Source organism: Tenrec ecaudatus, chromosome 4 (assembly GCF_050624435.1).
Source record: "Tenrec ecaudatus isolate mTenEca1 chromosome 4, mTenEca1.hap1, whole genome shotgun sequence".
Classification (NCBI taxonomy): domain Eukaryota; kingdom Metazoa; phylum Chordata; class Mammalia; order Afrosoricida; family Tenrecidae; genus Tenrec; species Tenrec ecaudatus.
This window is the reverse complement of record NC_134533.1, coordinates 195,199,532-195,213,404: the sequence shown is the minus strand read 5'-3', so window position 1 is coordinate 195,213,404 and position 13,873 is coordinate 195,199,532. Positions and strand designations below refer to the sequence as shown.

The 13,873-nt window shown below is 48.7% G+C and overlaps 1 protein-coding gene across 1 annotated transcript in view; it reads right to left on the bottom strand.

The window, feature by feature from the left end:
- Positions 1 to 6,709: 6,709 nt before the first annotated feature.
- RFTN1 (raftlin, lipid raft linker 1) overlaps positions 6,710 to 13,873 on the bottom strand; it is a 234,853-nt gene continuing 227,689 nt past the window's right edge. The window contains exon 10 of the mRNA XM_075547176.1: positions 6,710 to 8,028. Coding sequence (XP_075403291.1) covers positions 7,603 to 8,028 — 426 coding nt within the window. The 3' untranslated portion in view covers positions 6,710 to 7,602. The remainder of the gene's footprint in view (positions 8,029 to 13,873) is intronic.

Below are 13,873 nucleotides of genomic sequence, written 5' to 3'. Positions count from 1 at the left end.
TGGGACTAGTCGGCCAGGGTGCAGTATAGCACCCACAAACACACAACATTCCTCTAGCTCTTTAATGCTTCTCCTTCCCCCAGCCCCCATCATGACTCCAATTCTACCTTACAAATCTGGCTAGACTAGAGCACGTACACAGGTACAGAGAAGACCACTCGACACACAGAATCCAGGACAGATAAGCCCCTCGGGAACAATAATGAGAGGAGCGATACTGTGGGAGTAGGGGAAGGTCAAGAGTAAAGGGGGCGAAAGGAGGAACCGACTGCAAGGATCGATGTATAACCGCTCCCCCCTAAACACCTGAGGGGGGCAAACAACGGAAACATGGATGAAGGGAGACCGTGGATGGTATAAGATATGAAAATGATGATAATTTATAATTTATCAAGGGTTGATGAGGGTGGGGGAGGGAGGGGGCAAAACGGGGAGCTTATACCAAGAGCTCAAGTCAAAAGAAAATGTTTTTAAGATGATGAAGGCAACATAGGTACAAACATGTTTGATACAATTGATGGATGGATTGTTATAAGAGCTGTAAGAGCCCCTAATAAAATGATTTATAAAATTTTTTAAAAGATTCCCTTTATTTAAAAAAAAATTATATATAACTATATGATCGTCCTAAACACTGCAGTATTTCTATTAGGCTGGAATCCCGCCGTTTTTGCACATAGTGCACCCACACAAATAACACACACAATTGTGTGCTTAGGCGTTTCTTGTTTTGTGGAAAACTGGACTGACTAGTGACTTAAAAATAGGCAGATGCCATCTCAATGGCCCGGCACAGCAGAGATGTATGCAGCATGCGGCCTGGTCCTTCTAGAACTACGTGCCGGGGCATTGGCGATGAGGAGAGAGGGCTGGGGGTCACATGGGGGGGGTTTACTCTACATCTATCACATCTCATAAGCTAGACCCCAGCTAGGGGGCCCAGATCAGGAGGGGAACGTAGCATAACCACAGGCAGTGGGCGTTGCGCTTGCCTCTCAGCATGGCGACTGACCGCTGCCCTCAGAGAGCTTACCACGGACCCCAGGCTTCCCGCTCTTCAATCCTCACAAAAGCCCAGTGAGTGGTGGTGCTGTCTGCCCCGTCTCCACATGGCCTGCCGCTTGGAGAGGTGGAAAAGGGCACACCTGTAGAGTGTGTGGTCAGTGTTCTGAGCAGCTCTGTCCCGTTCCAGGACATGCCACCAAGGTAGGATCAGTCCAGATTCTTGCAAGCGTTTGCTGCTTACGAGACGGTCGTCTACGCTTCAAGAATCCTCCACACGTGAAACACACACGCAGGAGGCTGGCGTTGGATTTCAAAGGCTTGGCTCTTCATCGTGTGTAAAAAGCATCTCTTTTCAAAAGGTACAAGCTGTGCATTCAATCAACAGAGACCAGTGGTTCTCAGCCCTGGCGGAAGCAAGGTGTGTTCGAATCCCCTAGGGAACTTGTGAGACTCTCGGATGCTCACGCCTCTCCCCCGGACCATCAGTCCCTTTGGGAGATTACGAAGTGCAGCCGATTGGAGGGCCCCTGCTCTAGACTCGTATTGGCCAGAACCACATTGGTGTCAAGAGACTAGCAAAGCAATAACCAATAAGAGCTCCGAGAATTGTTAGCCTAATTGTAGAGCCAAACACCCTAAGCAACTCAAATTACCTAGTCACCTTTAAACGCCCCCTCGCCCCCCACAATAAAGATAGCCAACGCAAATGTCTTGCCGTTACCGAGAAACACACCCCCAATGGAATGATGTACGGTCCTCACACGGTACTGTTTGCCGTCCAGAGTTGGAACAGGAGAGCATTTTTTTCCCAACCTGCTGCTAAGCAAAACCTCATGGTCCTCTAAGTCATGCATCAGGTTTTAGTAAATCAAAATGTTGAATAGATATCCATCCAAAAACTCAAACACACTGACATCGAGTTGACACCGACTCATCTTGGTAAGCCCATGGGATGATAGAAATGCCTCTGTGGGTCCGGAGACTGGAACTTTCCCTGGGAGGAGGGAGCCTCGTTTTTCTCCCATGGGGATTCATAACTAAGTATCACTGTGGGGGATAAGGAGCCCCGGCGTTGTAGTGGTTACAAGCGCTCAGCTGCCAGCCAAAAGGCTGGCGGTTCAAAGCCATCGTTGTGGGAGAGACACGAGGCAGTCTGCTTCTATAAATATTACAGCCTCGGGAGCCCTGTGGGTGGTCCTTCTGTGTCCCAGGGGTGCTGTGAACTGCACACAACCATGGCAGGAAACGCCCGTCAGAAAGAGTGCCCTTCTTAGAACAGGGCCTTCAGGCTGACAGGTGAGCTCTGGGGATATGTTTGGAGTCTGTTAAAAGTCCAGGGCGACTAATGGCAGTGTTTTGTTACATAGGCTTCCAGTTCCACAAATGGGTTTTATTTCATAAAGATCACAAACAGGGAACAATTTGCCTCACTGATTCATGTTCGTAAAGCTCAGACGTACGCGTGTCCGCCTGTCCACCACTGCTGCGTAATGGGCTGGGGCATCTCCCTGTCCCCTCTCACCTTCTTGCCCCAAATGATGTGGAAGCAGTGTGCTTAGCTGGCTCTGCGCTGTTTTCCAGAGGGGCTCTGTGTTCCCACCCCGGTCTTCATGATGCCAGGCGATAGAACCTCAGACAAATGGAATGACTGGCATGCAAGGGAAGAGAGGATGGTCCAGGAGGCAAGGAATTAGAATGGGAGATGATGCGCTCACGGTTAGCTTAATACCCAAGTTGGTGCTCATGGACATAGGTACAGTCATGTGGCCACTGGGTCCATTTCAGGTCCTGGGGATCCAGGTGTGCAGAGCAGAGCTGCTCCGTAGGGATTTCCAAGGCTGCCCCCTTTCAGAAGCAGCTCGACATGGTCTGTATTTTGAGACACTTCTTCGTGGGGTTGAAGCACCACCGCCCATTTGGATAGCAGCCTAGGGCTTAACCATTTGTGCTCCTCAGGGACTCTTAAAAAAATAAAAAGTTAATCATGTCAATGGGAATGAGGAGGAGTACAGAGTGGAGACCCAAAGCCCATCTGTAGGCAATTAGACATCCCCTTACAGAAGGGTCACAAGGAAGAGATGAGCCAGTCAGGGTGCAGTATAGCACAGATGAAACATACAACATTCCTCTAGTTCTTTAATGCTTCCTCCCCCATCCCTCACTGTCATAATCCCAATTCTACCTTACAAATCCGGCTAGACTAGAGCATATACATGGGTACAGATAAGAGCTGGAAGCACAGGGAATCCAGACAGATAAACCCCTCAGGACCAATAATGAGAGTAGCAATACCAGGAGGGGAAGGGGAAGGTGGGGGGAGAAAAGGGAAAGCAATCATAATGATCTACATACAACCCCCTCCCTGGGGGATGGACAACAGAAAAGTGGGTGAAGGGAGACATCAGTCAGTGTAAGACATGGAAAATAATAATTTATAAATTATCAAGGGTTCATGAGAGAGGGTGGGGGAGGGAGGCAAAATAAATGAGGGCTCAAGTAGAAAGAAACTATTTTGAAAATGATGATGGGCAAATGTACAACTGTGCTTGACACAATGGATGGATGGATGGATGGATGGATGGATTGTGATAAGAGTTATATGAGCCCCCAATAAAATGATTATATATACACACACACACACAGTATAGACCAAACTCACTCTCATCTAGTCAATTCTGACTCACAGTAACCCTGTGGGTTTCTGAGACTGAAACTCTTTCTGGGAGTAGGGAGCCTACTCATTCTCCCTTGGAGTGGTTGGTAGTTTCGAACTGCTGACCTTGTAGATCGCAGCCCCCTGGTTAAACACTACACCACCAGGTTCTCTTATAAGCCTATACACATACATGGATTACCTTCTGTGTCAGCTGAGAGAGTCTACAATCAACAGCACTCCAGTAGTACTGAGCCAACCTGGCTCCCAAGTCTTGCTTTCTAATACCAATCTCCAATAGAAAGGGGCTAGTTTTCCTGGGAGAAATGGCTGATTCTCAGACTACCAGAGAAATTATACACGGTAAGCTTGGAGTATTCACAAAGGTCAGGAGATCCAGGAAAGAAACAAGCAAAAAACAAACCCTGGATTGATGTGGGTTTCTCAAAGGGACATAGAAACCAACAGCGTTCCCATGACCAAGTCTGGAACATTTGGCAAAACAAAAGTACTATTGAGTTGCAACTCAACATATCAACTAAATGCCCATGAACTCAGATGAAAAGTAAATGTCCATGAACTGATGTTGAAAAATGATTCGATAAAGGGAGAGGACACATCGCCCATGCGGAAGAATTCCATGTCAGTTATGGAGCTTATCTGCACTCAAGGAGGGAGTAGAACTCCCCATTCCTTTAAGTTGGGGGGTGTGCACAGTGACTTCCTTCCAAAGAGTAAGCTTTGGACGAACATGGGGAATGAAGAACTTTATGGTGAGAGACTAGCACTAATTTCGCCTGGTGATTAAGAGCATCCACAGTGACAGATCGTGTGGATGGTATGTGCCCTTGATATGATGGTTCAAGGGGCCCCTTGCCTCTGTGGGCTTCCTCCCATGAACTCATAAACCCAGTCTCATGAACAACAACAACAAAAAATCAGGCAAATTCCAACCGAGGGGTTGCCAGGGCTGTGAATTATTTAATGTGGCTCTTCTGGCCAGTCTCTAACTCCCACCAAAAGATACAGATAGGATTCACCTGTGTTGTAATTACATAATCTTCTGTCAACTTGCCAAGGGGTGGAGGCTAGCCTGTCACTCAGGCCATAGCCAATGAGGCCTCTATGTGGCCATGGCCTTCTCCTGATGATTCTGGGAACTCCTGTCTTGCTCCCTGGAGGCAGGAAACTCTGCTGTGGGAGACTCTCTCTGATTAACTTCCTACTGACAAGCCACATGGAGACCCCTGATAGAACCTGAGCCCTGGAGCTGGAGGAGCCACATGGAGACCCACACCAGCACTGAGATGCTTCCACCGCCATTGAATCCACAAGATTTTCCACCTACTGGCCCGTGATCTTCCTGCATTTGGCGTCATTGCATGTGTTGCATGAGTCTGAAGAGGAATTTATGGACTGATAACGGACATATGGGCTAATATCAGACTTATGGACTTGATCTGGACTGAGCTGGGATGTTTTCTTAATACACAATTACTCTTTGATATAAAATCCTCTCTTACACACATACGAGTGCCTACGAATTTGTTTCTCTAGTCAACCATGACTAACACAACCTGGGAGTAACTGTCAATAGGATTCCCTGGAAGAGGGACCTCATTACCAATAAGAGCCAGAAGTAAAGCACATCCTCTGCATCCGAGATCCCTGCAGAATGAACTTCCTGTATCCAGAAGGCAGCTTTAACATCAGAGAGGCGGCAGCAAGAACCGGAAGCCAGAGCATGGAACAGAATGATGGATTTCCCAACCCACAGAGCAAGTAACGCAGAGTGCTTTGGGGCAGGAAGCTGACTTATGGAGTGGGGTGCCTCTGGGCACTTAATTCAGGGAGCTGGGTTTGCTGAGCTGAATGCCTGCGGGTGGGGGTACAGCAGAATGGTTTGCCCCTTCAGACACTGATTAGCAAACCTGATAAAACTTTGTCCAATGTCCTGGTAAACAGCTCACCCCCGAGTATTTCTCACTGGCCTTACAACCTGCTAACTGCCTTAATAAATCCTTTCATCATGACTTTTGTCTGCGAATTCTGTGGAGCCACTGGGATAGGTTGTAGAACCTAGAGATGATGTAGGAAATACTAGTGACAACACAAGGCTGTGTTACCATCTCTTGACCTCAAGGTCATTAAACACCAGGGAAGTCACACTGTGTCACAGTTGAGAGGGGCCCCAGGAGATAGGCCTGGCCCTGAAAGGTCCCCATCTCAGAAACCCCGTTCTGCTCTGCACATGTGAGTAGCCACGAGCTGGAATTAACAGCAGTGAGACATGACGACTATGTTGTTGAATTCTGTCCTCTTGTCACCGTGACATAGCAAAAGGGACAGTGCGGATGTGGTTATGTATCTTGAGGGGGGACGTTGTTCTGGTGGGTTCCTTGTAATCTGCAAAAGGATGCAGGAAGGCTTGGCAGAAGATGTGAGAGAGGTAGCAGCGGTCAGGGCGGCAAGAGGATGCTCTGCTGGTGACTGTAAAGAAGGAGGGGGCCACAAGCCAAGTCATTCAGGCAGCCTCTGGACACTGGCAGGGGCAAGGGAATGTTTCCTCCTCTGGATTCCTGTGCAGGAACCCAGTCTTGCAGACCCTTTGTGGGCATCTGACGTCCAGGCCCGTCGGGGGATATATTCGTGGTTCTAAGCCGGTAAGTCTGCAGCGATTTGTTATAGGACAATGAGGAAGACAACACCGGTGCCTTCCTGCACAGGATTCCTGGAACAGAACGGGCATCGGGTTAAAAACTAAGGAAACTGGAATAAAGCATGAGCTAAGTTAGGAATAATGTTTCGATACTGGTTCCTGGACTGTTACACACATACCACGCGAACATCAGTAAGATGTTATTCAAGGACACCGGGGGTTAAGGCATATGGAGAACGCTATAGCTTCTCAGCTTTTTGTTAAGGTTCTAAAAAGGTCTATTTGCTTTTTGGTTTTGTAAAAAACAAACAAATGAATGGGTTATGTGGGGTCGAGACTTGGGGGCCAGGAGTTGTCTTGGTGAAAAGATAGTCAATACACAAAATGCACTAACTCATAAATGATTTATTGCTTTAAGTAACTAAACAAGACAGAGAAGAGACAGGCAATTGTTTTGGGTCAGGACCGTCTGCGGTGTCTCTCCAAGGTTAACCAGTGGCATCTACGTAAAGCCTTCAAATACTCTCTGGACAATATAAACACATAATAAGACACAGCATACGCGGTAACAACTTGGCCAATGATACACTGAGAAGATAGCACACCACAAGGGCAGCCGCCCCGTCGGGGTGCCCTGAAATGATAGGATGAGCCGGATACAAAAACGTTTAAACATTTTTGGCATTAATACTAACACAGAATACTTTCTCGGGCGATCTGCAAGCGCAGGGAGGCAAGCAGCAAGACCCTCTCATTTTTGATCGCCAGCCAGCGTCTAGGGGACACTTTAAGGGAAGCCTGGCGGCTGGGCGCCTCCTCTCCCAGCATCTTTGCCAAAGCAGCAGGGGCTGAGGGACCAGGTGGGAAGGGCCGGCTGGCAGGGCTCTCCGGGTGTGACAAGTCACCAACTAGCTACCGAAAGCCGAAAGCCTCAGGGGCCAGACGCTGCCTCGGGCGTCAAGGATGGAGCTGGAATATTCCCTGCAGGGTGGACACAGGCACTGGATGGTTCAGACTCTCCCCGGGGGGAGGTGCAGCCGCAGCGGGGCCTCGAGCCTCGGGCCCACGATCAGTGATTGACGCTGCTTTAACTCGAGCGGACAAACATTCAAAGGCCTGTGCAGGAGCCAGCGCCATGGGCACCCAGTCCTGGGAGGGCCAGGCACAGCCACAAGGAGAGCTCAAGCCAAGCCAAAGGGTTACGCACACAGTGCCCAGGCACAGCCGGCTGCCGGCGGGGCCCCTCGGGTTTGCAGCTTCTGGCCTTAGAGCAAACTGCTGGAGCTCAGTTGTCCTCCGGTGCCGCAGCCTCTCCGGGCCCTTCCTGGGTGCTGCCCTCCATGCCAAGCTCTCCCGGGTCAGATGGCTCAGTGCAGCCCCCCACCTGGACCCTGCCGGGGGCAGTGGGCCCATTCTGGTTCTGCATCGGACCCCCCACGCCCCCGTGGCCGAGCCCACCGTCGGGGCACAGCTTGACCTCCTGGGCAGAGACACCCATCTCTTGGGAGGTCCCATCCTCCCCCTCCTCTTGGTCCCCGAGCTCCTGATGCCACTCTGGGGTGCAGTTTCCCATGTCTACAGGTTTGGAAAACCGGTCTTCTGAGTCCCTGTCGTTCTCGTCCTCCCGCTGCTTGTCTCTGGCGCCGAGTTTCCCTTTGGATTTCCTCATCTGCCTGGCGCGCATTTCTTCTCGGGAGAACCGCCACTGGAACTAGAAATCAGAGAGTGGGAAGATGAGTCCACGCAGCAGGTTTGCATGTTACACCCGAGCCTGCCCTCTGGGCAGGAGCTCCCAGAGCTCCTCGGGAGCGTCCACCCAGGACATCAGAGTCCCCGGGCCAGCCGGACCGGGGCTTTGAAGAAGATGGGGTCTCAGCATTCTGCAGGTGTGCAGGCAGCTTTCATCTGGCCCGATGGGAAAGGCCCTCAGGGGGTGTCGTGGTGTTGGGGCGATACCTGCCAGGTGGGCAGTTTGAAACCAGGCACCACTGTGGGAGAATGGCCAGGCTTTCTGTTCCCGTCGAGCGTTACAGCCCCTCAGCCCCATAGGGTTGCTATGAGGCCGATGGATTCGAAGGCAGTGAGTTTGGTTTTGTGGAGTAAAGATACGGTCCATCAGGAAAAGGGGGTCCTGAAGCCGTATCATCTGGAGAAGCAAGCCCAAGAAGCGACCCTTCCTAAGTGCCCCCAGCTGAGCCTCTCAGTAGGAGGGTCCCCACCAGCTCACCTAAGGCCATCATTCATTCCTGGGGCAACCGCACAGCTAATGACTGGTCTGGGGGGCCAGCTCAGCTCTAAGCTACCTGTGGCGTTAGCTGAGGTCCCTTTTGCCTTTGCTTCACAGCCTGGCTCCTCCCTCTGCCCACTCTTGCTCCCTCCTTCCCTCCACAGATGCTGCTCCTAGGGCATCCCCCCAAAGTCCTGCACCCAATCTCTTCTTGGCTGCTTCCCAGAGTCACTCTGACCTGCAACTGTCTTCCCAGGTGACAGGGAAGCCAACAGAGGCTCGGCAAGCCCATGCCCGGGAGTCACTGTGCGAGCTGAACGAGAACTATTGAAAGTCTCCTATAGGCGGTGGCTAGAGGAGACGACTCAGAAACCGCCAGAGCTCCACCAGCCAAACGATGCTCCTAAACCCCCACTGCTCATCCGTACGTAGTAACAGTTGTCATCTCCTTTGAGATCGAAAGTCAGCAGCGTTTTCTGCAAACATTTTAGGCTATGCACAGGGCTCCTAACCTATTCCAACCTGTTCATAGTCACAGCGGACACAGTGAAACTGGAACAGACCCACATTTGTAAAATGTGGATAGGCTGGAAGGTTCCCCAGACAGGAAGAAGGATGGGCTAGAATCCCTGGCTTGGGAGACTTGGAAGAGGAAGAATGATCCCTTTCAGAAGCCGCGTGCAGGAGAGGGGCTGATTAGCAGGACTTGGGCGAGCAACACACATTCAAAGCAGCACAACTGCTGCCATCTTTGAGTCGGACGCCGTTGTTTCTGCTCCTGCTGGGGAAGAGACTGGTTGTTACGCACACATGCTGCCCTTGTCTTCTAAGGGCGAGATTACATTTCTAGTGGGTCACTGGCCTATAATTTTTCCTGCATAGTAGCAATCCACCTCACCCACATTAAGACAATCCTGGGTGCATTCGGACCATTGCTTTGTGGGCCATGACTGAACTGGGAAGAATTCATTAGAACCTTGGATTTGCAGGCTAGATGGTCTCATCACAGCCCCTCGCCCATACTGTTGTTAGGCAGAAGCAGCCACCGTCCATTTATAAATGAAGGGGATGCTTGGCTTCAATAAAACTACTTATAAAAGGAAGCATCCGGCCAGATTTGGCCCATGAGCTACAGTTTAACTACCCCGTCTTACCAGGTTTGGGGGTATATAAAAACCTATTTATTGTTATTGTAATTTAAAAATTGTTCTTATCTATCTAACGATCACATGAGAAAATTTCAAAAAGTTCACGGCAAAAGCTCGTTCTCCTTTCAATTTTTCCGTGAATCTTTTGAAGTCTCTTCATAGATAACAAAATCTTTGCCATTTTAACTATTTTTAAGTGGACTAATTGGGTGGCATTAATTAATTCACAGTGTTATGCAGCCAATCACTATTATCTATTTCCAAAATTTTACATCATCCAGAGAGTCCATATCCATTAAACAATGATTTTTTTTCCAATCCCTCCTTCCTCCAGCCAATGGCTTCTGTTGTACCCAGGGCTGCTGTGAGTGAGTCGGAACCAGTTTGATGGTGTCAAACAACAAGGAAGCATTTCTCTATTTTGGATATTTCCTATAAGGGGATCATATAATATTAATCCTTTTATATCTGCCTTCTTCCACTTGGTCCAATGTCTTCCAGGTTTATCTATGTTACATGTATCAGTACTTTATTACTCTCTAAGGCTGAGTAATATTCCACTGTATAGTTAGGCCACCTTTTGCTTATCCATTCATCTTTGACCGACATTTGGGATGGTTCTACCTTTTGAAGATCGTGTATGGCAACATTTCCATACAGGAATCTGTCGATTCTTTTGGGCATGTTCCCAGGACTAAGATTATTGGGCAGATGATGATTCTGTGTTTAACTTTTTGAGGAACTGGTAGCATGTTCCCAGTAACTCTGTCCAGCAACAATTTCTCCACACCCTTGCTAACACTTATTTTCATTTTTTTTAAATTACAGCCATCTTAGTAGGTATGAAGTGATATTTCATTGTGATTTTGATTTGCATTTCCATAATGACTAATAATACTGATGGTTTATTTTTTGAAATAGTTAAAGTTTACTGTGTCAACCTGGCTGGTAAACACATGTGGGGTTAATTGAAGGACAGAGATAAAGGGCTCTGTGAGCATTGCCTTTCGGGTTCTCGGATCTCTTGCTTTCGGATGGTCGGACCAGGGTGCAGCTGCCTTATCAAGTTCCCTGCCTCCGCTGGCAAGGCTCACCTCCTGCAAAACATCCCTGAGGAGAAGCTGCATGGACCTACTCCAATACAGCCCTGGGTGCTGGAGCAGCCGTGTGGAGACCCCTGCCAGCGCTGAGATGTTTACACATTCACTGACTCGGCTTTCCTCCTGCAGTCAGATTCGTTGCATGTGTTTTGTGATGGAAGAGGATTTTGTGGATTGGTGTCAGACATATGGGCTAATATTGGATTTGTGGGCTTGGGCAGCACTGGGTTGGGATGTTTTCTTGATGTACACTTACCCTTTATATAAAACTCTCTCTTCTACATGAGTTTCTATGGATTTGTTTCTCTAGTGTACCCAGACTACCACATTTTTTTTTTAGCTTTTCATGTGTTCACTGCTTATTTCTCCGTTCAAGAAATGACTACTCAAATCATTGGCCCATTAACAAATATCTGTCCTTTTGTTTTTGGGTTTTAGGAATCCCTTATATAGTCTAGATATTGGATATATAATTTGCAAATATTTTCTTTGTTCCGTGAGCTATCTTTCCACTCTCTTGATAGCGGATCTGGTAAAGAAAAAATTTATTTTAATGAGGTCCAGTTTATCTATTTTCCTTTAATTGCTCATATTTTTTATGCCAGAGATAAGAAACCACTGCCAAATCCAAGGTTATCAAGATCTGCCTCTGTATTGTCTTCTAAGAGTTTCACATCTTAAAGTTAAGTCTTTCATCCACTTTAATTTTTATATATGGTGTGAGGTAAGGGCTATAGTTTTTAAGTGGATGCAACGATTTGATAATCCATGCATTGGGCTAAGCCTTATGCCTGGCACATGACATACAGGTATATCTGGCACTAAATGTAAGTTTCATGAGGGCAAGGCTACCATCTGTTTTATTTACTACTATATCCCCAGGGACACAGCCCAGTGTTTGGACAGGGAAGATACTCAACAACTACTGCACAATGAATGAATCAAAGACAACACAACAGAACCCAGCCATGTTGGTTACACGTGCATTTCAGAATGATGTGTCCTGCAATTTGGGGGCCACTGGTTTCTATGACTTCACAATTTCTTAAGCTTGGTGAAGAGGCACCGGTGTGGTGCACAGTGTCAGTTCTGGTTGATCTCCAGAAAGAGAAATTATTTCAAAGAAGAAAGGGGTGGGAGAGAGGAGGGAAGCTGGGAACTCCAAAGTCCTGCTGACCCTAGACTGCTGTAAGTGCCCCCACAGGAAGAGATTTTGGGAGCTCGCATGCATGGACTAAGTCCAGACAGAGGATGCTGGGAAGACACCATAAGTGGGTTGTGGAAAAGTATTCGGCGAGTCAACAAACCCTCAAGCACCCTAGCCCTTTTATTGCCAAATATAAGATCTCTTCAGCCTTCCTACACGCAGGCCCTCTGACCTCTATCTTCTGCGGGAAGGTCTGTCTCTCTAGGATCACCTCCACCTGTGGATCAACACTCTGGATGGCCTCTGGGTTCCCAGTGAGCACAGGGGTTAGATAGCACCTGGTGTGCACCGGGGAAGATGGCAACCACACAATCTTCCAGATGCACCAGGCTGTGTTGTGAAAGACACAAAGCACAAGACAGATGGGTCAGTGAAGGCCAGAGCCAAGATGCCCAGCGGGAGGTGAGATATCACCTCTGTCATTTCCTTCCACTGCAGCTGTCCCCAAGTCCAACCAGAATGCTCTCTGGAAGCCAGGGTGTCGACTTCGTCTCGCATACTTTGGACTTGTTGTCAGGAGAGGCCACTGTCCCAAAAAGAACATCGCGCTCGATAAAGGAGAGGGGCGTGGAACAAGAGGAAGGCGGATGGACACAGTGGTTACAACCACGGGCTCAAAGAGAAGGACAATTGTGAGGGTGGCGCAGGACGGGACGGTCTTGCATTCTGTTCTCCATAGGGTCTCGGTACCGACTGGATGACATCTAACAATAACGACAGTCGTACCACACTGCTTCCCCTAAATACTTCCATGTCGTCCTTCTGTGACTGAAAGAATAAAAAGGAAGCCCCCGTTCCCACGACTTCTCGCTGGGCTCAAGCACACTGGAAAGGCTCGAGCCCTTAAGGCTTGGCCACGTTGTGAGGAATTCTGAGTGCTTTGCTAGAGTAAGTAGAAACTGTGAGCAGTAGTTACCTAACAGGTTGTCAATTTGAAAGGAGTAAGAGTGAGGGGGTGGAGTTTAGCCTGTCAATCAGGTGGCAGCTTGATGACCTCATTTGGAGACGCTAAGGAGATAAATAGCTCACTTGTGGTGGGAAACAGTCTCACTCCCTGGGAGACATTGGAGCTGACAAGACACATGGAGACAGGCTGATGGCAGCCAGAGCCTTGGAGCTGGAGAAGCCACGTAGAGACCCCTGCCAGCACTGAGATGTTCACCCCACCACTGGATCCACAAGACTTCCCACCCACTGGCCTGTGATCTTCCTGCATTTGGCATCATCGCATGTGTTTCATGAGTCTGAAGAGGAATTTATAGATTGGTATTGAACATATGGGCTAATACTGGACTTGGTCTGGACTGGGATGGGGTGTTTCCTTAAAGTACAATTGTTCTTATATAAAAGCTTTCTTTTACACATATGAGTTTCCCTGGATTTGTTTCTTTAGTCTACCCTAACACATTGTGCTACTACGTAAATTTAAAACACCCCAGGAAAACCCTGCCACCCTGGTTGAGTATTCAGTGATGGAGATCTATTTCTTCTTCCACTAGAACATTTTCAACACTCAGAGGGCTCTGTGATTTAACCTATCAGGGGGCTCTTGAACTTAACATCCTTGCCAAGACTGGTAAATTTGAACATTCCATCAAAGTGGGGGGAGGGGGAAAGCAAATGCGATGTCCAGGTAAGACTTGACATTTCTCTTGCCCCCCAAACCCGCCCCAACACTCTATGACACACGGATGAGGCCCCCACAATGCTGAGTGGGTACTCCGCTCCCTTGACACTCCTTTGGCTTTCTCCTACTACAGCGTACAGACTGCCCTTGGGACGGAGCTTTCTCCACCCACGCTAGTGAATCTCTCTCCAGGCCGAGGAGTGGCACCTCCCACCCCAGTGGGGCTGACTTCAGCTAAATCCTCAGC